The sequence below is a fragment of the Hemitrygon akajei genome, chromosome 7, assembly GCF_048418815.1.
Source record: "Hemitrygon akajei chromosome 7, sHemAka1.3, whole genome shotgun sequence".
Taxonomy (NCBI): Eukaryota; Metazoa; Chordata; class Chondrichthyes; order Myliobatiformes; family Dasyatidae; genus Hemitrygon; species Hemitrygon akajei.
In genome coordinates, this window is record NC_133130.1 from 178,603,011 (window position 1) to 178,629,813 (window position 26,803).

The 26,803-nt window shown below is 39.0% G+C and overlaps 1 protein-coding gene across 2 annotated transcripts in view; it reads left to right on the top strand.

Annotated features, from left to right (window-relative positions):
• Positions 1-26,803, top strand: part of med27 (mediator complex subunit 27) — a 288,145-nt gene that overhangs the window by 163,251 nt on the left and 98,091 nt on the right. For both annotated transcript variants that reach the window (XM_073052716.1, XM_073052717.1), the window contains exon 4: positions 7,745-7,838. In XM_073052716.1, coding sequence (XP_072908817.1) covers positions 7,745-7,838 — 94 coding nt within the window. The remainder of the gene's footprint in view (positions 1-7,744; positions 7,839-26,803) is intronic.

A 26,803-nucleotide genomic window follows, 5' to 3' on the forward strand; every position in this document is an offset into this window, starting at 1 on the left:
TCTGAATATTCAGCATCTGCAGAATCTCTTGTGTTTATAATTTTGAATAAGGTTAGTTTTTAATCTTTGGATTTCTGACTTGTAGTGCAATGTACATATCACTGGGATTCTTTTGCAAAATATCAGTCTGCATAATTGAACAGGGATAGAATGACAATTTTATACATTAGAGGTTGTTCTCTCAAACAAGCCTAAATTTAGGAAGAAAATGTAAGTTTTTGGGGGGGAAATAATGGAAGGAAACTCAGTGCTGGTAAACCAAGCAACAATGTGAAGGAATGAGCCCTTCCCACTTTGCTCCTGAATATGCATCTTCCCTCTCACCTTATAGTGTGTCAACATGCACTTTCTACTGGCTTTTATTTTTTATAATGATTTATACCAGACTCAAAATAGTTTTGTCACATGTAACTATTATCTGTCTGAGATGGAATTGAAGTTGGTCGCCAAAGTATTTGTGCAGGGATATGATATAAAATTTCCTCTCTTCTCTTCCCCTCACTTTAATCCTAACCATTTAGCTGCATTTATCTTTGGCGCAGGAGCAATAAATCTCATAGGTTTAAGTATTACCAGTTTTTACCAAGCTGCAATTTCTGACAGCTCAGTAAGTATTCACACTGTTTATTTATGCAGTGTACATTGCATCTGCACTTAAAAAATGCAATTTAACTATGTTGCATACTAAAAACAACCAAATTATTATTAGAAGTTGCTGGTACAATATGCACCTTCTTCTCCTTATGTTCTTGTCCTCAGGAACTTGAAACTTGACTTGTGACCCTTTTTAATCAGTTTGTGAGCACTGTTTTCTGAAAATAAAAGATCTACGAACTCTTAGTACTGAGATGTCACTGATATGGCAGCAATTGTTGCTACCTAAAGACAATAAATAGGCCATGTCAAATAGAGGTGAGGACTTGGTTTCACTCAATGACATGAGGAGACCACTGGAATTTTTTGTGATAAATTAGCTACTTCCACAAGCAATTTCCCTCTTGGCTGTGTTCACACCATTATATTTTCCATAACTTTTTGTTTATTCATTTACACTCATAACCAATTAGGTACCATGTTGTCTTTGGTAACTGCTTCAGATGAAAGAAATGAGACCAGAAAACAGAATATTAGAAAGGTTCCACTTTTCTCTCTCCACAGATGTTGCCTGACCTGTTGATATACATATTTTGGGGCTTTTAGAATATTGATTTCTTCCTGTGTCACTGGAACCTGGGTTTAGACTAGATCAATATTAAAAGTGGAGAGTTAAAATATGTAAAGTATAAATGGTTTGTAAGCCAGTTTGCAACATTCCTATTGACATTAGTTCGTACTTAGTTTAAATCCATTTTAGCTAACTAGAGTGACAAAGTTATTGTAAGTCTTCATTTATGTTTATTGTTGGAAATTGGATTTTTTAAAATAGCTGCAGGGAAATTACTGAGAAGGTTGTAGCTGCTTGAAAGGATTGTTTTTAATACTTAATCATCACTTTATAAAATATTCTGAGATTCAGCAGTGATAAATGCCAAAGAGTTTGATGTCATCTCTCCAGAAAATACGAACTAAAAGGAAGTGAGAATAAAATATCCTAAACACGGCTTCCAGCAGTATGATAGATCTATTTAAGGTTTGAGAATGAAGAGACAAGCCTTCATTTGACAAAAGTACGCTCCTAAAGGTTAAATATATGCAGACAAAGTGAAAATTTCAGTAGATAACTAATTTCTTGACTTCTATTTTGAACAGATATAGCATACAGCACAAAGTAAACTCACACTTTACAGCTTTTATTTTATTGAAAATTAGGTCAAAAGTAATACGTTGGTGAGCTGAGTTATTTTGGGTGATAGATCGATCATTATGAAAAGATGTGTCTCCTTTCATTGCTTCGCACACTAGTTTCTTTAGAAATTGCACATATACTCTGTGGTTAGAGATCTGAAAATATACAGGTAAAGTTTCCATCTATTCAGAAGACTGCATCCAGAAATTGCACATATACTCTGTGGTTAGAGATCTGAAAATATACAGGTAAAGTTTCCATCTATTCAGAAGACTGCATCCAGTCTTAATTTTCCATGTGGAACCCAAGAGGGAATTAATTATTAATGGGATTACTACATAGGACAGTACAGCTCAGGAACAGACCTTTCTGCCCATGATGCTAAACCGAACTAATTAGCCAGTGATTAAGTACCTAACTATACTAATGCTTTTTGTCTGCAGTATATCCCTTCATTCTCTGAAACAAGAGGGTAAAGAGCTAGAGAACACCCCAGCCTTTTAATCAACACAGGTCTTGAGTACTTGGCCAGGTACCGCATCTGGGCTGGATGCTTTTCGTGGGTTCACCTTTCTGAAAGCTGCTCACATGTTGGCCTCAGAGAACCATGGGATGATGGGATCATTGAGGGATGTGGGAATTTGTGATGGTTCCTCCATGGTTTGATGGTCAAAGCGAGCATAGAAGGCACTTAGCTCATCTGGAAGTGAAGCCCTGATGTCACCTATGTCGCTTGACTTAACTTTATAAAAAGTGAGAGTACCCAAGCCCTTCTACAGCTGTCGAGATTATTTTTTATTGAAGTTTAGTGTGGAATTGCAACTTTGTCAGTGAGATGGCTTTCTGGAGATTGTACCTGGACCTCTTGGAACTTTATTAGTTACCGGACTCGAATGCCTCCGATATGACTCTCAGCAGATTGTGAATCTCATGACTTCTGATTGGGGAATTCTCTGAATGATTTTGTGGGACACACTTGTCTACAGCTATTTTTATAAAGTCCTTTACAAACGATGGTAGTTTCATCTAGATCCACAACACAGCCCAGTTCACTGTCTTGAAGCAATAAGCCACTCCTCTGCCTCCTACGACTATCTGCTTATTGCCCTAATCTCTGGAGTTTTGCTCTTTAGCCGCTGCCTGTATGCAGCTAGGAGAAGGACATCCAAGTGACCCAGTTTATCAAAATGTAATTGAGGCATAGAGCAGTAGACATTCCTTATCTTAGTATAATAGTGGTCTACTGTGTCAGGACCTCTGGTGCTACAGGTTATATGCTGATGGTAATTGGGCAGGGTTTTCTTTAAACAAGCCTGGTTGAAGTCCCTGACTATGATTTGAAATTCATCAGGATGGACTGTTAATTGTTTGGAGACTGCATTGCACAGTATCGCAAGTGCTTGATTATAGTCAGCCACAGGTGGTATACAAACTGCTGTCAGGATTATGGAGAACTCCCTAGGTAAATAGAATGGATGACATTTGACTTTTAGGTGTTCCAGATCAGGAGAACACAAATTCAACAAAACCGCCACATCGGAGCACTAATGAGATTTTATCATGAAACACACACCTCCACCTTTTGCCTGTTTTTGATTCAGCAGTAAGGTCTATTTAGTAAATTGGGAAGCCTTCCAGTTTGACCACTCAGACATAGAATACAATAGTTCTTCATTTCCCAATGATACAGCAATCCTGCGCTCAGGTCTTCGATTTTGTTCTTGAGCTAACAAGATGTTGGGTAGAGAGGGCTTCATCCCTCTGCATGTCAGCTTGGCTTAGAGTCTAGCAGACTCCCGGTCTCTTAATCTTGTAGGAGGAACGTGCCATTGCCAGAACTGCCATTAAGCTACTTTAATGTTTTCACTTTGGAGGATCAAGAACTAGATCTTTGCGAGAGTGGTAACCATTGAAAAGTGCAAGTCTTGTTTTGTGTGTTGCACTTGGATCAATAAAAAGAAGTTGGGTTTAAGCAGAGCAGCCATTGTGGGACAGGGTAAGACCAAAGAACGAAGGCTTTGGCTCAAGAGCTCCAGTGAGAAGAGGCAGGGGCTAAAGTGAGTTTATGGTAAGTTTCTCTTTCTTTATTATTGCACAGGTAGAGCAGCAAGAATGGAACCCAGGGCAGTGGTGTGTCTTCATGATGTGGGAAATCAGGATGACCTCTATTGTTCCTGAAGACTGCACTTCAAGGAAATGCATCTGGCTGCAGCTCCTTGCTGACCATATTAGGGAACTGGACAACACACACAAAATGCTGGAGGAGTTCAGCAAGCCAGGCAGCATCTAGGAAAAGAGTGCAGTCGATGTTTCGGAAATGTCGACGGTACTCTTTTCTTCAATGCTGCTTGGCCTGCTGAACTCCTCCAGCATTTTGTGTGTGTTGTCTTGGATTTCCAGCATCTGCAGATTTCCCCTTGTTTGTGTTAAAGAACTGGAGCTGTAGCGAAATGATTTACAGATCATTCTGCAGAATGAGGAGTTGATAGATAGGTGTAACTGCCACCCTGTATCTCCTATGTTGTAGGAGTCAGGTAGCTGTCAGAAGAGGGAAGGGAGACAGTGCAGAGTACCCCTGTGGCTATTCCACTCAATAACAAGTATACCATTTTGGATACTGTTCGGGAAGTGGGGACAACCTACCAGAGGAAAGCCGCTGGAATCAGATCTCTGGCACTGTGGCTAAGAGGGGAAGGGGGGAGGGGGGAGAATAGGAGAATGGTGGTGATAGGGTATTCAGTAGTTAAAGGAACAAATAGGAGATTCAGTAGATGTGAAAGGGACTCCAGGATGGAATGTTGCCTCACAGGTGCCGGTGTCAGGATCAGGATGTCTCAGATCAGGTCCACAGGATTCTGATGGAGAAGGGAGAGCAGTCAGAAGTCGTACCTATAGCTACCAATGATGTAGCTATGAAAAGGGATGAGGTCCTGAAGAGCAAATATAGGGAGATAGGAAGGAAGCTAAAAAGCAGGACCTCAAGGGTAGTAACCTCGGGATTGGTGACTGTGATACAAGTTATTGTAGGTAAGAATAGGATGATGTAGCAGATGAATGTGCAGCTGAGGAAATGGTGCTGAGCTTCAGATTTGGGGAGCATTGGGATTTCTTCTGGGGAAGGTATAACTTGTACAAAAGGTCAGGTTATACCTGAATTTACAAGGGACTGGTGTCCTTTGTGGGCAGGTTTGCTAGAGCTGCTGGGAAGTGTTTGAACGAAGTTGGAAGGGGGATGGGTATTTGTGCATTTCCTTGAATACATCTCACCATAATAAAAGTCCTCCAATCTAGGCAACATCCTAATGAATTTCCTCTCCAATGCAACTGTATCTTGCCTATGGTGTGGTGAACAAAATTGGAACAGAAATCCTGCAGTTACTTTCAGTGATTCCTTGTTTCTCTAAATGTCCTCAGTATAAACAGCATTTATGAAAAATTATTGCTCTTTTTAAAACTGAGCCTGATAATTCATGCATTTTTGGATAAGATGTGATGTTCTAATAGCATGCCAGGCAATAATTAAAACCTCTAGTGTAAGAAAAAAGGCTACTTTTTATATGTGGATGATAATTGCCTCATAAATATTTCAAAAGTGATGTCTTTTAATTTTTTTTCCACTTTTAATAAATCTATTTTGTGATGTTTCAACTTCTTCATCTTAACCCTGGATATATATACTAATCTTTATGTCACTTCTGTAAAATTATTAAATGTGAATGATAAAATCTGCTCATTATTTTCTGGCTTGTAGACCATGAGAATTTTTCAGTGTGTACCATGCTTGGGCAGGTTGATGGCTGCAGTGCTGCCCGGTCGTAGAGAAACCCTTGAGCTAATAACCAATACTGGAAAGGGGTGCATGTATGCCAGAGATCACAGGACCTGTATGAATATTTTTCTTCAAGGTCAGGGGCAAGAGCTATCGCTCTTATCACTGTGAGCAAAATCCGTTCATTAATCTTCTAACTAGGCAGTTAATTAAAATCCTTGCTGTATGTCAGTCAGTCACCAAAATGCTCTGCATAAATTACTTTTGCTTCATATATTCAAGAATACTTACTAATATGTCAAAGCTTTTTTACTTGCTAATTTGAAGGGTAGTTTGGGGTGAATGTGGGTGAAATTGTAATATGTATTATATGATAAGAAGAGAGAATATATTGGAAAAATTGACATTAATCTAAACTGTGAAGTAATGTTTCAATAACAATTGATGGAATGACAACGAAAGCTACTTTTACTGGCATATCCTGCACAATTATTATTAGTAGGGTGTATAACAGTGAGTTGAGTTACACATCAAAGGGTCTGACTGCCAAGTTTTTCTTTTCAGTAGCCTAATTACTTCAATAAAACAGCAGAAGTTCGTAAATGAGAGATAAGATGAATAAAATCAATTGTACCTATGGATGAGGCATATTTCAAGGTATTGGGTCCGATTGGAACCTTTGAAAATTGAAAGGTTCAGTTTTACTTTGGACTTCCTTTTATGTGTAAATTTAACACTCAACCTAAGTTAATGAAAACTACTTCATAAAAGAAAAGAATTTTGCATGTATATACGGCATTTTTAAAATTTAGGACTTCCAAATCATTTGGCAATTGGTGAATTTTTTTTGAGTGCTTATTGTTATAATGTAGGGACTTTGTATAAAAGATTGAACAATAAGTTTACTTACCAGTGGTTCAATAAAAGGTAGATTATATTACTGTCTTTTCTTGGTTACATTTAATTTTTATTTCCAGAAAAGAGAATATACCACTGGCACAGTATGTTGTTTTTCCTAACAGAAGTTGTAATGTCTATTATTCTGTAGTTGAAATACATCTCATCCTCCTGTTAATTAATTAAGTACTGTTAGGAATTTTGTATATTGCACTATACTGCTGCTGCAAAATAAAAACAAATTTCATAATGTAGGTGAGTGATGATAAAGCTGATTCTGATATAGGTCTCTATTGTGGACTGAATGTGGGAAGGGACAGGGAAAGGGGAAACATGGTTGAGAAAAGGGGGTGGGAGAAGGGAGGGAGCAGAAAGCACCAGAGAGACATTCTGTAGTGATCAATAAAGCAATTGTTTGGAAACAAATTACCATACCTGGTGTCTCAGGGCTGGGTTTGTCTGCACCCACACCATCCTTCTCCCCTGGCACTCCTTCTCTGCCACCTGTCCCATCCCCTCCCACAGCACTCCACCCTTGCCATTCCCAACATCCTTTGTTCCTGTCAGATTTACAGACTTGCTCTCTGCTCCAGGTTGACAGAAACTATTCTGTGATAAAATCTGAGGCACTCTAGCTATATATGTGTGCCCAAGATTTTTGCACAGTAGTGTACAAACATATTTGTAATCAATAATTTTTGATATGTATATTATATTCAATTCATGCTTTGTTAATGCATTTACTTAATGATTTAAAATTAAACAATGCTGAAGTTTTCACCACTTAATAAAGGAAAGGAGAATATGGAGGCAAAGTATATTTTCAGCAGCTAAGATAATTGATGGAAAGAATATCTGTTCATTCTCCTGCATACATTACTGAGAGTTAGCCTTGATGTCAAGGTTAGTGCTGAGACACTTGAAAGCTTTGGGATTTGGGACTTGCTTAGGAAAGTAACTTGAGATATGGCTGCTGCTAAAATCTAGATTGAAGACTAGAAAAGCTCAGAAAGATTGCGTGCATCTTCTATTTTGCAATATAATAGTTGTGAATTTCCCTTTAGAAATTTGAGATGTGTGGCTGTGCAGTCGGTAACATTGTGTTGTTTCACAGTGAGAGTTTTTAGGTTTATTGTTTAGCCAAGAAACTGCCTAGTCTATGTTAATAGGTACTTGTCTCTATTCTTTGTGTTTTCAATGGTAACATCTTTTACTAATCTTATAATTTGTATTTTAGTTTTTAAAAATGGTTAAATAAGTTTCTTGCTATATTCAATTTTTTTTTCATGCAGATATGTAGATGATGTTATTGCACGGATTGATCGAATGTTTCCTGACATGTCCCTTCAGTTATCCAGACCAAATGGTTCCTCTGCTGTGCTACTGGTAAGATCTTCATACTGATGCCAGTGGGATGGGGCCAGGCATTAAAATGCAGCTAATATTGTATTTTTGTGATCTGCTCCTTCCATCGTCTTCCAATTTATTATTGAATGGAGCTTTGAAATGTTTGGATTGTAGGATTGAATATTGAGAACGGAAAGATTTCATTTTCAACAAAATTTAAACTTCACAAAAAGTTATCAAGCAAAACTGGCATCTCGCTGAAGGGTCTCGGACTGACATGTCAACTGTACTCTTTTTCATAGATGCTGCTTGGCCTGCTGAGTTCCTCCAGCATTTTGTGTGTGTTGCTTGGATTTCAGTATCTGCAGATTTTTCTTGTTTGTGATTTTAATAGAATATATTTTGCTGGCAACTTATTTCTTTAGGTAAAGGAATTATGGTGATGTAGAATCTGTTGCCTTATGTGGTGTCCATGCTAATTTGAAAAATGTTGTTGCATGTATGAAAAAAATTTCCAGTATTATAGGGATAAAGAATCAGAGGGGATTTAATTTGATACTTTCCATAAAACCAGTGCAGGTAGGGGATGGGCCAAATAACCATTTTGTTTTATTATTTGATGGTTCAGTTCTATATCAGCGAAACATCTGAGTTGGGCCTAAATATACATAGAAGCAGATTATAAATCCCAATTTGCAGGCTTGCTAAATCGAGCATGAAATATAGATTAAAAAGATCTCCTCCTAGTTTTACTTAAGTTTGTATTGTGCATAATAAGGAAAACAACTTTCAGTGTGATGACCTGCACTAATTATGTTTTTCACATGCATTGTTAAACATTTTATTTTAAAATATTCATTCAGTATTACTTCTACAGGATCAGTTACTTCAGCATATTACAGGAGTGACTTGAATTTTTAGTTTAGAAGTCCACAGACCAGTATTAAACATTAAAGTGAAATATATTTGAGTTAAAATTTTGTCTGTTTTCTCCGCAATCAAAAAAAAAGACCAAAGCTTTGAAAAGCAATGAAACTGATATAGTAGACTACTTCTTGATCTAGTCATTTCTGGGTCAAAGGAGATCTATTGAATGCTTTTGAAGTGCAGTTAGATGGAGAAATGGAGAACTGAAAATAGCAAAGCAAGGGCACACATTATCAATAAAAGCTATTAGCATTATCACTGCTTGAGTTGATATCTGCATTGTGAATAATGTGCTTCTCAAATAACCAGTGAATACTAGTGAGAATAAAAATCAAGAAAATGTTTAACAAGAGGGGACTATATTAGCACTTAGTGATCATGCAGCAAGATATTGTAAACATTTTTCTTCTTTGCAAGAGCATAAAGTCATTTGAGGCAGAATGTGCAATATAAGTTCCATTCACCAATTCATTAAGTTCCTAATCTTAGGTAATCCTGCTATGAAGTTGTGTTGCATTGAAGCCAATTTAGGAGACTTCAAGGAGGATTTTTCATATGATTGCTCTTAGCCCAAAGAAAGTTATTTTTTTCCTCTCTCACTTATGGTTTAAAAAAAAGGAATCTGTAATATGTTCTCAAATAGAATTAGAGAAGTATATTGCTCTGAAACAAGCCCTTTTGCCTACCTTGTCTATGCCTGTCTACATTAATCCTATTTACCTTCATTGACTGTACTCTTTACTCCTTTCCTGTCTAAGTACCTGTCCAAATGCTTTTTTTAAAGTTGAAATTGTATCTGCCTCCACTACCTCCTCTGCTTCTGGTATTCACCACCCACAGTGTGGGGAAAAACTCGCCTCTCAGATCTTTAGCTTTCTCCCCCCTCAGCTTAATTCCATATCCTCTAAGACTTAATTTGTCTCTCCCTGAATTTCAGAATTGAAATTTTTTTGTGAATATTTCATGAAACTGGCATTGTAGATGAAAACAATCTAATTAATAACAAAAATGGGCAAAACTGGGCATATCTATGAGATTAGCAAGTTAATAGTCCAGTGAATTGGTTTAATTGAAGCTAATAATCCTGGTCTAAACAGGACCAAAAATGAATACAGGCGATCAAGGAAGAATTGAAATGAAAATAGTCAAACTTTTTTTTACATAAAACTTTGATATCCGTATAAATTGTATTCTATAGTATAAATGTTTCTGCCTCCTTTAACAGAACAGACATGTATATATGAAGAGCTAATTCCTTCATTCCTTTGCTTTATACTAAGCTTTGCCTATTAACATAGCCAGGTGCCGTGCAACTACAGAGATTGGCCTCCCCTGCCCCCCACTCAAAATGCTATTCTGCTAATTGGGCAAATTATGTACAAGTATAAGCAGATTCACAAAATGAGCCTCAATGTCAGAACTTGATTTTTATCTCCAAAGAGATGTTTGGAATACTCTTCCAGAACTAATACAGCATTGTTCATTCAGGCAAAGGTGTTATATGGGGAATCATGATTTTACTCCGTATTAATAAATTATCCAACCTTTAAATAACTTAATTATACAAGGTCGGTTAAATATATAATTGTCAAGATCAAGCTTCTTCGGTGTTTCTTTTGTAAAATTGAGGTTGAATAATATAAGATTAACAAGGGTATCGTGGCATGCAGCAGAAAATGGCAACACTAGTTGTTATGTATTGTTCAGTATAAAATACTTGTGGATATACATTTTGTGAAAATAATTCTTTTTGTTACATGTCTTTGATAAATCTTTTCATTTCTTGAACTTCGGAATTACATGGGATAATGTTCAGTATTGCTGTTTAAATGTCATTCTTAAACAACAAAAAACATATTTTGTGTGCTGTAGTGACACCTTTGATCTGCATAAATTGAACTGTAGGTTAATTATTTTATGCTGTTATGTCTTATACAAGACCAGTAAAAGTTAAGAGCAGATGTAGCCCATCTGGCCTTTTAAGTCTGCTTTGCTATTCATCAAGATCATGGCTGATCTTCTGGCTCAGATACAGTGTCCTTATGCCATTTAATCTCCCCAATATTCAGAAATCTCTGATTATTAAATTCTGATTTGAATGAACTTAAGGAAGAGAATTCTACAGATTTACCATCACTAAATGAAGACACCCCTGCACATCTTAGTCTAAAATGCCCTATACCCCCATTTTTCTGAGAAAAATGCCCTCTTGTTCTAGATTTCTTAACCAGGGACACATTATCCTTGTATGCATCCTGTTAAGCTCTTAGTATTTTATTTCACTGAAATCACCTCTCACGCTTCTAAACTCTAGAGACAAGTGTATTTATTCAATCTCTCTTCATATGACAAATCTTCCTTCTCAGGAAGCTGTCTAGTGAATCTTCATTGCGGTTCCTATATGCCAAATATATCTTTTGAACGTAAGACAATCAAAACTGTTTAGAATACTCCAAGTGCAGTCTCTCCAAGGTCCTCTTTATTAGACCTCTTTACTCCTGTTTTCAAATCCTTGCATAAATAAGCATTATCAGAAAATTTTCCTTTATGATTGATTGCTGCACATCTGTATTAGCTTTCAGTCATATATCCTCTGAGTGTAACATTGTCACCATTTAAAAAAAATACTTTTCTGTTTTATATACTGAAAGGAACAAATTTTTCCACATTATGTTCAATCTGACATCTTGTTCACTCACCTCGCTTATCCAAGTTTGCTTGATAACCTTTAAAACCTTGTGCCTACTCACAGTCCCACCAGTTTTATATCCTCAACAAGTTTGGAAATATGTCATTTGATCCTCAGTCAAATGCTGCAATACCCCACTTCCAGGAACTCCAACCTTCCCGGCCAAGCTTCTGCATGAGGCCTTTTTAAAAGCCTTCTAAAAATCTTAACTACATCACCCACTGGTTCTTTATTCTTCCTGGTCACATCCTTCAATGGAAGTCAAATCTGATGTTCTTGTCATAAATCATTCTGCTTAATCCTATTTTCTGTCATCATATCCTTATTTATAAATTCAGACATTCTGCTTAATCATATTTCCTGTCACCATATCCTTACTTATAAATTCAGGACTATAAACTTGATTCTTGTCTTCTGCTTCAGTCGCTTTCTTAAGTAGTGGTGTCATGATTACTACTCTCTAATCTCCAAGAACTGTTCTAGAATCTGTAGAATTTTGAAAGGTGATATCAGATACATCACTGTCTCTATAGCCAGCTTTTTAATCAAAATTCTGGCACGTTGGTCATTGTGTCTTTGGAATTTCAGTGTCACTAATTTCCCTCATACTGCTTTTTCAAAAACTAATATCCTTTATTCTCACTATACTCATACTTCTTAGCATTTCTTATATGCATTATAAGGTCAAAGAGTAATACAGCACAGAAATAGGCCCTTTGGCTCAAATTATCCATGCCACACAAAATGGCTATCTAAGATAGTCCCATTTGTCTGTATTTATCCCATATCCTTCTAAACATTTCCTTCCTATACATGTTTGGCCTCATCAACAATGATGACGAGATGGCGGAAAGAAAGGATGCAGCTGGTAGAATGGCGAGCACAACATGAACAAAACCAAAGAGGTGATTGTGGACTTCAGGAAGGTGTGAACTGACCACTCCTTACTGCACATACACAACTCCTCTGTGGAGAGAATTTGGAGCACCAAGTTTCAGGGAGTGTACATAATGGATGATCTCACTTGGTCCATCAACGGCACCTCATTGGTTAGGAAAGCACAGCTGCATCTCCACTTCCTGAGGAGATTGAAGCAAGTAAAGTTTTCCCATCACCCCCCCCCCCCCCACCACCACCACCACCTTTCTAATCAAGTTTTATAGGAGCATCATCGAGTGTCCTGACAGTTTGGTACTGGAATTACAAGGCATCTGACTGCAGTTCTCTACAAAAGATTGCGAGGACTGCTAAGAGGATAATCAGGGTTTCTCTTCTACACATCTGAGATATTTGTCAGGAGTGTTGCATACATAGGCCTCATTAGTATTAGCAATGATCCCTCCCATCCATCCAACAGTCTCTTTGAACCCCTGCCATCAGGTAGGAGGTACTGTAGCATTAGGACAAGAACTGTTAGAATGGGAAACAGTTTCTTCCCCCAGTCCATAGGACTGCTAAACTTCATGCCAGCACCCAGGTCTCATCACACATGAAGCATCAGTAGAGTTAATACTGTTTTCTTTTTAATTGTTTTGTAAATACACTTTACTATTTGTTTATTTACTTTTGGTAATATTACTTTGTGATATGTGTGTGAGTTATATGTATTGTGTTGTGCACCTGATCCAGAGGAACGTTGTTTCGATTGGTGATATACATGTGCATAGTTGAATGACAATGAATTGAATTTGAACTTGGACTTATACAACTGTTTTTTAATTGTCATTGTACCTGTCTCAGCTACTTTCTCTGGGTGCTCATTGAGGTTAGTTCATGTCTTGATAGAGTTTTTCAAGGAGGTGACAAAGGTGATCAAATAAGGTAGAGTATGGATGTTATCTACAAGGATTTTAATAAGGCGTTCAACAATTATGTCAGAGTCAATTGTTATTGTCAGTTCTTACTATGTTCTACATTTTTTGGAAGAGGTTAATTAAGTTTATTTGAAATGATGCTGTAGAAATTGCAAAAGATCTGGAATAGTGTTAACTGTGGTATTTCTAAGGAGGCTGCCAGGCAAATTCTATGCCATACAAGTACATACTTGTACCTTGTCAAGAAAAAGATTATACTTTCCAAGAAACTGTTGTTGGAATAGTCTTTGCAGTTTGAATTGTATTTACTGCATCTGCTCTTGTCAGTATGCTTTATCAGTATCTAAATGTGTAAAATGGAATTGTATTCAACCTAATGCACAATAAATAGTTCTACCAATTGCTTCATTAATTATTCTGTCAGTTTCCAAGCAAAGTGTAAGTCTTCACTTGAGTGGTTGGATTTGTACTTTTGAAAAGGTGTGCAACCAGAAAAGAATGATATCCTATTTCTCAAGTATGTTAAATATCAAAATGCTTGTGTAATGGCCGTTGAATCATTAATTAGAGATAAACAAAGCATTTTGATGACATTTGCATATCTGTGCTCGCATCCAGGATATTTTACATTAGAAGAAGGCATCTGAAATGATTATGATATGAGGAACCTATGAAATTTAAGCAGCTAGTGGAGCTGCTGCCTCACAGCTCCCGTGACCAGGTTCATTCCTCACTTCCAGGGCTGTTCGCACGGAATTTGCACATTCTCCCTTTGATCTCCGTTTGGGTTTTCTCCACTTTCCAAATACATGCATATAAGCAGGTTAATTGGCTGCTGTGAATTTCTCTTTGCGGTTGAATCTGGGTTGGGAGCTGTGATATATTCCTTGTGACCATAACTGCACAGTTGAGAGTTATAATTTTTCCTTTATACATCAAGATTAAAGGTTTTATTTTTGAAGTTTAAGCATGTATGCCCTGGGCTGGCATAGCTTTAATTGATAATGAGGGCCATTACTGAGTTCCTAGTGGATGGAAATGTATTGGGGTTTTCTTAATTTGCTGGAATATCCTAGAACAAACGTTGCTTGGTGAATGCTCAAATTATCAATCTGTAACTGCATACCAGGCTGTGGGGTAGACTGGATGATTCAAATGATGCATCTCCATGCACCGAGTTGGATGTTTGTGAGTCCCTGATGTGGATGCCCCTGAGTTGAGGCAATGATTGGTACTGTTCTTCACTAAGGAGTTTGCAGAGGTCAGATTTAATGTCTTTGGTATTGATGGTTCCTAACTTGTTCAATACTTAGTTTGGTTAGAGGTTGATCATGCTACAGAAAGAGACCTTCAGGAATCATGTAGCATTATTTTAAAGGATAATTGACTGTTGGCTTGTGGGGCTGTGGCTTAAGTTTCCATCTCTTGAAATTCCCCTGGTATTTAGGTGCCTGTTTGACATGTCTTGGCTGCTTAAATTATCAGTGCATTGTTACCCACATAGAGCAAATGTGTACAGTTTTGTTTGTGTCATGTCACACATGCAGATATTAAAGTGTGAACACTGGGCCAAGTGGACGTTGTTGTCCATAGCTAGTCTAGTATTAGTGTGTTGACTCAAATCAAGTATGATGTTCTCCTAAGGGTTGTCTATTGGTGGGTCCTCAAGTGGCTAGAGAGGCTGATTCGGGATCCACATGCAGTGTGGAAAGAGTTTTCCAGACCTCTCAATCCTCCCCCCTTCACTACTTGCTAATTGCCATGGGACTTAATCCGGGATGTTGGGGGGGGGGTGAATTCTTTAATGGGGAACAGCAGTGTGTGATTTTATTTAACATGGGGAGACTAATACATAGGCAGCTACCGCATTGTCCTTGACAGATTGGGATGCAAAAAAACTGGACACCCTTCATCTGCCTTCACTGCCATTGTGATGTGTCATCCTTTTCCACCAGCTCCACCACTGAGACCATAAGATATAGGAGCAGAATTAAGCCATTTGGCCCACTGAGTCTGCTCTGTCATTCATCATGGCTGATCCAATTTTCCTCTCAGCCCCAGTCTCTTGACTTCTCCCCGTATCCCATCATGCCTGTCTTGGTTGGACACTCTTTGTTTGGAACTTCCCCCTTGACCTTACTGCTATGGGTGACCCTACCAGGAGCTAACCACCAGCTGACCAAACTCCAGATGGCATTGCTGTTGGGATTTCAGGAACTTGCAAGCCTCTTCACCACGCAAGGTGACAATCCTCGGAGAAGTAGCCAGTCTTAAGTGAAAGAGATCATCATTATAAAGTTCAGCAATAGACATTAATCTGGACAAAATCAGAGAATGATGAAAAGTCTGACAGAAACTATACTGATCTTTTCTTCAGTGAGGTTAAAGCTTCAGTGCGCCTGTGTTTCCTGTATTGTTAATATTGGGGTAATTGCATTAAACATAGAGGTGAAAAGTCCAGGTTATTGGAGCAAAGAATAACAACTGAACTGAAATTTAATCTTCTAATGAAATTTTGGTGTTTAATGTCAAGATTTACAATTTATCTTTTTATTGTGAATTTCTAGTGTTTTCAATAGGAATCGATAATACAGTTGTCATCTTTTACAGAAAGGCCAATACCAGAGTTATAAATTCAAACTGCTTCAAATTGATTCTGGCATAAATCTGTAAACAGAATGAATGGAGGAAAGGGGTGAAAGAACTTGAAGTCAGCTGCATGCAGCTATTGATTGAAATGATGAGACGAGATCAGGTGTGGTTCACTGTGAATATATTTAAACTATTCACAAGGTTCAGCTTGACTCCAACTTTGAGCTGGTCCTTAATGTCAGTGTGAACAAATAGCTAATACAAACCTTTCCCCTTTTGTTTAACCCTTTTATGGGAGCCACTTAGAGAACTGAGGCCATGAAAGGAAAATGTGATATGAGTTGGTGAAAATGATAGTAAATGCATGGTAGGAAAAATGATGTATGATAAAGGATTTAGATTCATTGAACATTGTGCTTTGTTCTGAGACTGTGTACATGTTATAGAATGAGCTGATTTTAGCTGATAAAGGAAGGCTGTGCCCATATTAAGAGTGTAACTTCAACAGTAAAGGAAAATCAAGCATTAAGATACAACTACACAAAGGATGAAATTTAAGATCCAAAGTTTATTCTCATTCTTCAGTACACGAGTGTAAAGGAGAATAAATGATTGTTCCTCCATATCTAATGCAGCAAAAATATATATAATACATGCAAATATAAACTGGATAGAAAAACAGATTTGACAGAAGCAAAGATTAAAACAAGAATGGAAGTTCAGCAGAGGGTTAAAGTGTGCCTTCAGTAGAATCAGAATCAAGTTTATTATCGCAGCATGTGTCGTGAAATTTGTTAATTTCCTATATACAAAGAAAAAATTGAAGTCCACACACATTATAATTATAAAGTGCAGAACTTTCAAACAGATGACTGAAGTACATACCAGATTCTCTGCCACAAAAATTTATAGTGCCTTTAAAAAGTATTCCCCCCCCCCCCCCCGAAGTTTTCATTATTTTGCTTTACGACATTGATTCACAATGTGGATTTCATTTGGCTTGTTTTGACACTGGTCAACAGAAAAAGACTCTCTTGTGTCAAAGTGAAAGCAGATCGCTACAAAGTGATCTAATTTAATTACAAGTATAAAACATAAAATAATTAATTAATAAAATAATTGATTGCATAAGTATTCACCCCCCCCCCCCTTAATATGACACACTGAATCATCACTGGTGCAGCCAATTGGTTTTAATTGTTTAATAATTATTTAAGTGGAGGTCTGTTTTTGGAGGCCTGTGTGTAGTCAAGGTGTTTCAATTGATTGCAGTAAAAATACACCTGTTTCTGGAAGGTCCCACTGCTGGTGAGTCAATATCCTGGCAAAAACTATACCATGAAGACAAAAGAACACTCTAACCAACTCCGTGAAAAGATTATTGAAAAGAACAAATCAGGAGATGGATGTAAGAAAATTTCCAAGTCACTGAATATCCCTTGGAGTATAGTTAAGTCAATCATCAAGAAATGGAACAAATATAGCACAACTGTAAATTTCCCTAGAGCAGGCTGTCCTCAAAAATTGAAGTGGACTAGTGAGGGAGGTCGCCAAGAGATATATAACGACTCTGGAGCTTCAGTGGCTGAGATGGGAGAGACTGCACATTCAACAACTGTTGCCTGGGTGCTTTACCAGTCATAGCTTGATGGGAGAGTGACAAAGAGGAAGCCACAGTTGGAAAAAAACTCACATGAAATCTTGGTTAGAGTTTGGCAGGAGGCATATGGGAGACTCTGAAGTCAGCTGGGAGAAGGTTCAATGGTCTGATGAAACCAAAATTGAGCTTTTTGGCCATCAAACTAAATGCTATGTTTGGCATAAGCACATCATCAAAAAACACTCCATCTCTACCGTGAAGCATTGTGGCGGCTGCATCTTGCTGTAGATTTGCATCATCTGCTTCACTGCAGCAGTCTCTGGAAGGCTTGTGGAGGTAGAGGGTAAAATGAATGTAGCAAAATACAGGGAAATCCTAGAGGAAAACCTGATGCAGTTTGCAAGAGGATTGCGACTCAGGAGAAGATTTGTTTTCCATCAAGACAATTCTCCAAGCATAAAGCCAAAGCTACACAGGAATGGCTTAAAAACAACAAAGTTATTCTAGAGTGACCAAGCCAGAGTGCAGACCTCAATCCAATTGAGAATTTTTGTTTGGACTTGAAAAGGGCTGTTCACTCATGATCTCCATGGAATCTGACAGAGCTTGAGCAGTTTTTAAAGAAGAATGTGGAAAAATTGCAGTGTCCAAATGTGCAAAGCTGATCGAGACCTATCTACACAGACTCAGGGTTGTAATTGCTGCCAAAGGTGCATCTACTAAATACTGACGTGAAAGGGGTGAGTAATTATGTTATCAATTATTTTGCGTATTCTAATTGTAATAAATTTAGAACAATTGTAGAAATTTGTTTTCACTTTGATATGAATGTGTCTTTTCTGTTGATCAGCATCAAAAAATCCAAATTAAATCCACTGTGATTCACTGTTGAAAAACAATAAAACATGAAAACGTCTAAGATGGCACAATTGAAGATGTGCGACTGCTTTACTGGTAAATCATAAAGCAAGAGCTTTGACTAAAATTATCATTTATAACATCTTTCATGAAGCAAATTGTGGTGAACTATTGCTGCAGACAGTGAGAAGGTAGGTGGAGGCGAAACTGGTTCAGGGGATGAACCATGCTGGGGCATTGTGAAGCACAATGTGTTTGAACTGCCAGGTTTGCAGATGAAGTTCGTATCACTGTTGGAGATGGAGTGAGCAATTTGGAGTGGAGTCAATGTGGAAGAGTTTCATTGTCCCTCTGCCTAACCCTAGTGTGAGGTTGGATCGCTCTAAGCACTGAACCGATTTGGTGAGATCAAGAACAGCTTCAGTTGAGCCAGCCCAGGTGTACCTGGGCACCTGGATCTGGGTCCTGGAACGTGGCACTACTTGGTGCTTGAATAAATTAAGTGCCGGCACAGATTGAGTGGAAGCCCAAGTGTTGGACTGATTTCGCTCGCTCCCCTGTGAATGTTTATTCCTTTCCCAGCGGCACCAAGTCTGTGAACTCATCCAGCTGCTGTGCGTTTCTGCTCCACTGGTGTGAAATCTGAGATCTGAGGCTTGGGCCTACTCTCTGCTTTGGGAATGGATCTGGGACTTGGTTTGGAATGCTGTTGGCTTGCTTCTATTGTTGCATGATGTGTGTGTTTTTCCCCCCCTTCTCTCTTTCTCTACGTGGTGGTTTTTGGTCTTTTTAATTGGGTTATTTGAGCTTCTTGCTTTGTGGCTGCCTGTAAGCAGTCAAATTTCAAGGTGTATACAGTTGGCCCTCCTTATCCACGAGGGATTAGTTCCAGAACCCCTCGCGGATACCAAAATTCGCAAATGTTCAGGTCCCTTATTCAACCTGTCTCAATGCGGTGGACCTTAGGACCCCGTGGAACCCCAGACCTTATTTAACCTGTCTTAGTGTGGTGGACATTAGGACCCAGTGGCAGAGATCTGAATCTGCAGTGTTTCTGTTCACAAAAATAATCACGATAACAATTGAAAATAAATTGGAAATAATAAAGCGATCGGAAAGAGGTGAAACGCCATTGGTCATTGGAAAAGCATTAGGCTACATCAGTCAACAATCAGAACAATTTTAAAGGATAAAGTGAGAAAGGCTCTGCCCCGATGAAAGCTACAATTATTATTAAGCAATGCAGTGGTTTAATTATTGGGTTTTGGGCTTTTGGGTTTTTGATCCTCCACATCAGCCCAGCACGTTGGAGAGCACACTCAGGAGTGATCTGTCACTAGATCGAACCCGTTCCCGAGCCCAGTGCTGAAACATACATTCTTAAGTGTTTTATATGCATAGAAAGGTAAAATATATACTATATACAAAGACAAACGTTTGACTAACTGACGCTAAATAATACTGGATGTACCTGTTCCGACTTACTTAGTAAGAGAACTTCCGATTTTTTAAAATCCCGATCCACAATAACCCACGCACATCCTCCTGTAAACTTTAAATCATCTCTAGATTACTTATAATACCTAATACAGTGTAAATGCTATGTAAAGTAGTTGTTATACTCATTGTTTAGGGAATAATGACAAGAAAATAAAGTCTGTACGTGCTTGAACAACAAGCAAGTGCTGGCAGAGCACTTCTGGGTTTTCGTGATTCGCGGTTGGTTGAATTCACGCATGCAGAATTCGTGGATAAGGAGGGCCAACTATACATTCTTTGATAATAAATGTGCTTTGAAATAGTGGAAAAAGATGGAATTTCCCAAAATAAATAGAGAAATTAACCTGCAAAGATACAAGAGAAATTTAAGTATCATGTGAGAGTGAATTAAATGGAGGTATCAACAATACAGAGGGAAGGCACCAAAGAAAATTAGAATGATTCTTTGTGAATTTAGTTGTGTATCCAGGGAAACAATGAAGACACTTCTAACCTTCAAAGGTTAAAACAAAAAAAACAGCAAATATATATCACTTTAAGGCACAAAAGCCTAGCAAGAAATGTGTTACAACTGAGACTCCAAGAGAAATTAAATGTAGTATTAACTCAAAGAACAAGCTTACAATTTTCATTCTGAGGACGTTTCATAATTTAGCAAAGGACACACAAGATATTAAGAAGGAAAGATAAAGCTGAATGCAGGACCAAGAAACATAAAAGAAACCATAAAGGACAGGAATAGCTATTGTAAACATGGGATGCTTGAGTATTGAAATAGGTGAAACTTATTAGAAAATAAAAGAATGGTACAGAAAGTCATATGAAAGTAGATAACCTGAAAGAAATTAGCACTAGTAAAACAATTATGAGAGAAATTATGAGAAGGAAAAGTATTAAGTCCCTAGGATCTGATTACCTGTATCCTGAAGAATTGAAAGAGGTGGCAAGTGGATCATCCAGAGTTCCATAAATTTTACATCCATCTTTAAATACACTCACTGCCTGGGATTTGCCTCCTCTTATTACTAAACTCGGGGAGGAGGTACAGGAGCCTGAAGACCCGTACTCAACATTTTAGAAACAGATTCTTCCCCTCTGCCATCAGATATGACCATAAGACAGAGGAGCAGAATTAAGCCATTCATCCATCCATTTGCTTCACTATTCCATCATGGCTGATTTATTTATTCCATTCTCCTGGCTTCTCCCTGTAAACTTGAAAGCCCTGACTAATCAAGAATCTCTCAACTTACGCTTTCAGTATATACAATAATTTCACTTCTACTGCCATCTGTGGTTAAAAAAAAAATTCCACAGATTCACCATCCTCTGCCAAAAGAAATTCCTCCTCATCTTTGTTCTAAATGGATGTCCCTCTATTCTGAGGCAGTGCCCTCAAGTCCTAGACTTCCCTACTCAATATTCTCTCTATATCCACTCAATCTAAGCTTTTCAATATTCAATAGGTTTCAATGAGATACCCTCATTAATTTTTCTAAACTCCAGTGAGTACAGAGCCAGTCCTATCAATCACTCCTCATACATTAACTGTTTCATTCTTGGAATCATTCTCATGAACCCCTTCTGGACCCTCTCCAATGCCTTCACATCTTTTCTTAGATAAGGGCCCAAAACTGCTCACAATACTCCCAAGTGTGGTCTGATCAATGCCTTATAAAGCCACAGCATTGCATCTTTGCTTATATTCTAGTTATTTATATTCTAGTTCTCTTGAAATGAATGCTAACATTTTGTTTACCTTTCTTACCACTGACTGTACCTGCAAGTTAAACTTCAGGAAATCCTTCATGAGGACTCCCTTTGCACCTCTGTTTTTTGAATTTTCGTTCCATTTAGAAAATAGTCTGCACTTTTATTTCTTCTACCAAAGTGCAAGACCATACACTTCCCTGCACTATATTCCATTTGCCACTTCTTTCCCCATTCTCCCAATCTGTCTAAGACCGTCTGCAGACTCCTTGCTTCCTCAACACTACCTGCCCTCCACCTATCTTCGTATTTTCAAAAAACTTGGCCACAAAGCCATCAATTCCATCATCAAAATCATTAACATACTGTTACGAACCCCGTAACTGGGTCACTTACCAGCAAAGATAGAGAGGTCCGTTGAAGTCTGATGGTACTATTTTTAACAGTATTTATTGATAAAAATACACAAAAATAACATCGATGCAAACATACAGATAATATACGTCGTCAATACTAAATCTAAAAGTGCGGGTATAATAATATTCAATAAGAAATAGCTCTATCGTTGTCTAGGGGGTAATGTATTGTCCGATGGAAATATAAAAGTCACTCAATTCATTCAGGCTGCAGCCTTTGGTTGGAGTCAAGAGAGAGATTTTAGAAACTTGCCAGCTTTTCCTTTTTATGATGTCGATCCTTCGAAATTTCGTTGGTGTGGCCTCTTCTTTAGCTAAGCCGTTCTTCTGTGGTAAGCCCGCCAATTCCTAGGCAAAGGGAAAAGGATGCACGCGAGCCCCACCGGCTGTCGCTATTAAACGCTGTCACGGGATTTCTAGCGTTTCTCCTGGTGCGTCTAAAGGGGTTGTTCCTCAGACCCTCTTTTGTCCTTACTCACGGGGTCTCAGATGTCAGTCAGGTTGGGATGATGCAATCCCTCAACCAGCCCACTCTGGTCATCCCCCTGAGGGGCTTCAATGAATAGTACAGTACTCAATACACAATTCCGTCTCCAAGAGACAATGGCCGTTATCCGTGGCTTTGTCTTGCTGAGGCCAGGACACATTCCAAAACCTGTGTAGTCTGGATGTCTCTCTCTCATTTCCTGGGTCCCAGACCCGAATTAATAGCGATCTTGCGATTCTCAAAAAGGAGGGGGCTACTTTGTACCCTTCGGCCCCTCAGAGTTGTGGCACATTCGTAACAATACAAAGTGAAAAGAAACAGTCCCAACATTGACCCCTGTGGAACACCACTTGTCACCAGCAACCAACCAGAAAAGGCCCCCTTATTTCCACTCATTGTAATCTGCCAGTCAGCTAATCTTATTATCCATGCCGGTATTTTTCCTGGAATACCATGGGCTCTTACCTTGTTAAGCAGCCTCGTGTGTGACCACCATGGTCAAAGGCCTTCTGAAAATCGAAGTAAACAACAGCCACTGACTCTCCTTTGTCTTTTGCTTGTTATTTTCTCAATGAATTCCAACAGAGTTGCCAGGCAAGATCTCCTCTTAACGAAGCCATGCTGACTGGCCTATTTTATCATGTGCTTCCAAGTACCTTGAACCCTCATCATTAATAATGGATTCACATGTCTGACTAACTGGCTTATAGTTTCCTTTTTTTTCTGGTTCCTTCCCTTCTTCAAGAGTGGAGTGACATTTGTAATTTTCCAGACCTCTGGAGCGATTCCAGAATCTAGTGATTTCTCAAAAAGATAGATGCAGTGTGTAGTGAGACTGTGAGGAAAGTCAAGCAGATGATAGGGCAAAATTGCAGTCAGGGGGATGAATTAAAGTGTAACATGGGCGCAAAATTGGAAAGGGTGATGGAAACAGGACCGAAGGTGTTGTATTTGAATGCATGCAGTGTATGGAATAAAGTACATGATCTTCTACCACCCCTTTTGTACAGGTCATACCTTCCCCAGAAAAGATCCCAGTGATCCAGAAATCTGAAACTGTGCCCCCTGCACTAACTCTTCAGTCACACATTCACCTCCTTAATAGATAAATAGATAGATACTTTATTCATCCCCATGGGGAATTCAACTTTTTTTTCCAATGTCCCATACACTTGTTGTAGCAAAACTAATTACATACAATACTTAACTCAGTAAAAAATATGATATGCATCTAAATCACTATCTCAAAAAGCATTAATAATAGCTTTTAAAAAGTTCTTAAGTCCTGGCGGTTGAATTGTAAAGCCTAATGGCATTGGGGAGTATTGACCTCTTCATCCTGTCTGAGGAGCATTGCATCGATAGTAACCTGTCGCTGAAACTGCTTCTCTGTCTCTGGATGGTCACTGGTAAGTGGCACAGGCATCAATCCAGAGATCACTACCCTTGAGGTCCTGCTTTTCAGCTTTTTACTTAACTCCTTATGTTCTCTCTTCAGGACCTCATCCCTTTTCCTACCTATGTTGTTGGTACCAGTATGTACCTCAAATTCCAGCTACCGGTTTAGAATGTTCTGTACCTGATTTGACACATCCCTAACCCTGACATATGGGAGGCAACACACCATCTGTGTGTTTCTTTCACATCCACAGAATTTCCCATCTATTCCTCGAACTATGCAATCCCCTATTACTACTGCACTCTTCTCCCCATCTCCCTTCTGAGCCACAGAGCCAGTCTCAGTGCAAGAGACTCGGTCTTTGTGGCTTCCCCCTGGTGTCGTACCCTCCCCGACAGTATCCAAAGTATTATATGTGTTATTGAGGGGAACGGCTATAGAGGTACTCTGCAGTGGCTCCTGTTCCTTTTCCCTCTCCTGACAGTCACCCAGCTACCTGCCTCCTATAACTACTGTAGCTCCTATCTATCACCTCCTCATTCTCCCATATGAGTTGAAGGTCATTGAGCTGCAGCTCCAGTTCCTTAATGTGGTCTCTAAAGAGCTGTAGATTGATAGATACATCATGCAGATGTAGATATGAGGGAGAGTGGAGGTCTCCCAGACTTCCAGCATCTCACACACAGAATATGCCCCTAACCCTGGAGCCTTCTCAACTCCCTAGCTCTATACTAATAGACCAAAGAGGGGAAAAAAACTTACTAGAAACTTAACTGGATATTTTATAGATAACTGAAAGATCCATGAGCACTACCTTATTATTCGGCTTTCACACTATTTATTCATTTTTATTACAACGTATTAATTTTTTTTGTCATGTACTATACTGCTGCCACAAAACAACAAGTTTTGCATCAATATGTCAGTGGTAATAAAACTGATTCTGATTTATTTCAAGAGGACTAGAGTATAAAAACATGTTGAAGGGTGATGTTTATTGAATTGAATTGACTTTATTTCTTACATCCTTCACATACACAAGGAATAAAAATCTTTATGTTACATCTCCGTATGAATGTGCAATGTGCAATTTATAGTAATTTGTAATAAGTAGTATTTACAACAGGACAGTCAGTAGAGCTCAGAAATATTATTGTTTCAGCGTGAATTGATCAGTCTGATGGCCTGGTGGAAGAAGCTTTCCCAGAGCCTGTTGGTCCTGGCTTTTATCCTGGGGTACCAGTCCGCAGATAGTAGCAGCTGAAAGAGTTTGTGGTTGGGGTGACTTGGTTCCCCAATGATCCTTCAGGCCTTTTTTTATGTACCTGTCTCTGTAAATGTCTTAAGTAGTGGGAAGCTCACATCTACAGATACGCTGGGCTGCCCATACCACTCTCTGCAGAGTCCTACGATTGAAGGAAATACAGTTCTCTTTCCAGGCAGTGATGCAGCCAGTCAGGATGCTCTCAATTGTGCCCCTGTAGAAAGTCCTTAGGATTTGGGGACTCATGCCAAACTTTTTCAACCGCCTGAAGTGAAAGAGGCACTATTACACTTTTTTCATCACACAGCCAGTATGTACAGACCATGTGAGATCCTCGGTGATGTGTATGCCGAGGAGCTTAAAACTGTTCACCCTCTCAACCCCAAATCCATTCCTCCTGTAGTCCACAACCAGCTCCTTTGTTTTTGCGACATTGAGGGAGAGGTTGTTTTCTTGACACCACTGTGTCAGGGTGATGACTTCTTCACTGTAGGCTACATCATTATTGTTTGCGATAAGGCCAATCAATGTAGTACCGTCAGCAAACTTAATTAGCAGATTGGAGTTGTGGGTGGTGATACAGTCATGGTTATATAAAGAGTAAAGGATGGGGTTTAGGACACAGCCCTGAGAGGCTCCTGTGTTGAGGGTCAGAGGTAAAGGAGCCCACTGTTACCGCCTGCTGGCGATCTAACAGGAAGTCCAGGATCCAGCTGCATGAGGCAGGGTCAAGGCCGAGGTCTCTGAGCTTCCTGTTGAGCCTGGAGGGAATTATGATGTTGAATGCTGAACTGTAGTCCAAGAACAACATTCTCACATCAGCATCCTTCTTCTCCAAGTGTCTAAGAACAGTGTGTAGAGCTGTGGCTATTGCATCATCTGTCGATCGATTGTGTTGGTAGGCGAATTGTAGGGAGTCCAGTGTGGGTGGTAGCATGCTGCAGATGTAGTCCTTGACCAGCCTCTCAAAGCTTATTATTGAGGTGAATGCGACAGGCTACCAGTCGTTCAGACATGTTACCTTGGTCTGTTTAGGCACAGGACCAATGGTGGATATTTTGAAGCGGGAGGGCACTCTACACTGGGAGAGGGAGAGATTAAAAATGTCTGTAAACACATCTGCCATTTGCGCCGCATACATCCTGAGTACCCGCCCTGAGATACAGTCCGGTCCCGCAGCCTTGCGACTGTCCACTCATTGTAAACACCTTTGTACTTCAGCCTCAGAGATGTCCAAGGTGCAGCTCTCTTCAGGGGCTCAGTGTTGGCGACATCAAACCAAGAGTAAAAAAAAGATTTAGCTCATCTGGGAGAGAGGCAATGATGTCGGCAGCATTTTTGAAATCTACGATGGTGTACCATCCTTGCCATAAGCTGCGTGTGTTGGTGAAGAGTTGTGTCTGGATCTTGTCCCTGTATTGTCGTTTCGCTGCCTTGATGACTTTGCATAGATTGTAACTGCATTACTTGAATTCCTGTTGACATTATAAGGTAAATTGCATATTTGGAGTATTATGTACAATTTTGGGCCCTATATCTAAAGAAGGATGTGCTGACATCAGAGTTGGTCCACTAGAGGTTTACAACAATGATCCCAGAGGTGTAAGGGTTATTGTATGAGTATTGTTTGATGACTCTGGGCCTATACTCACTGAAATCGAGAAGAATGGGAGTGAGGGTAGGCAGAGAGATCTTATTGAAACTTACTGAATATTGAAGTGCCTGCAAAGAATGGACATGGAGCAAAT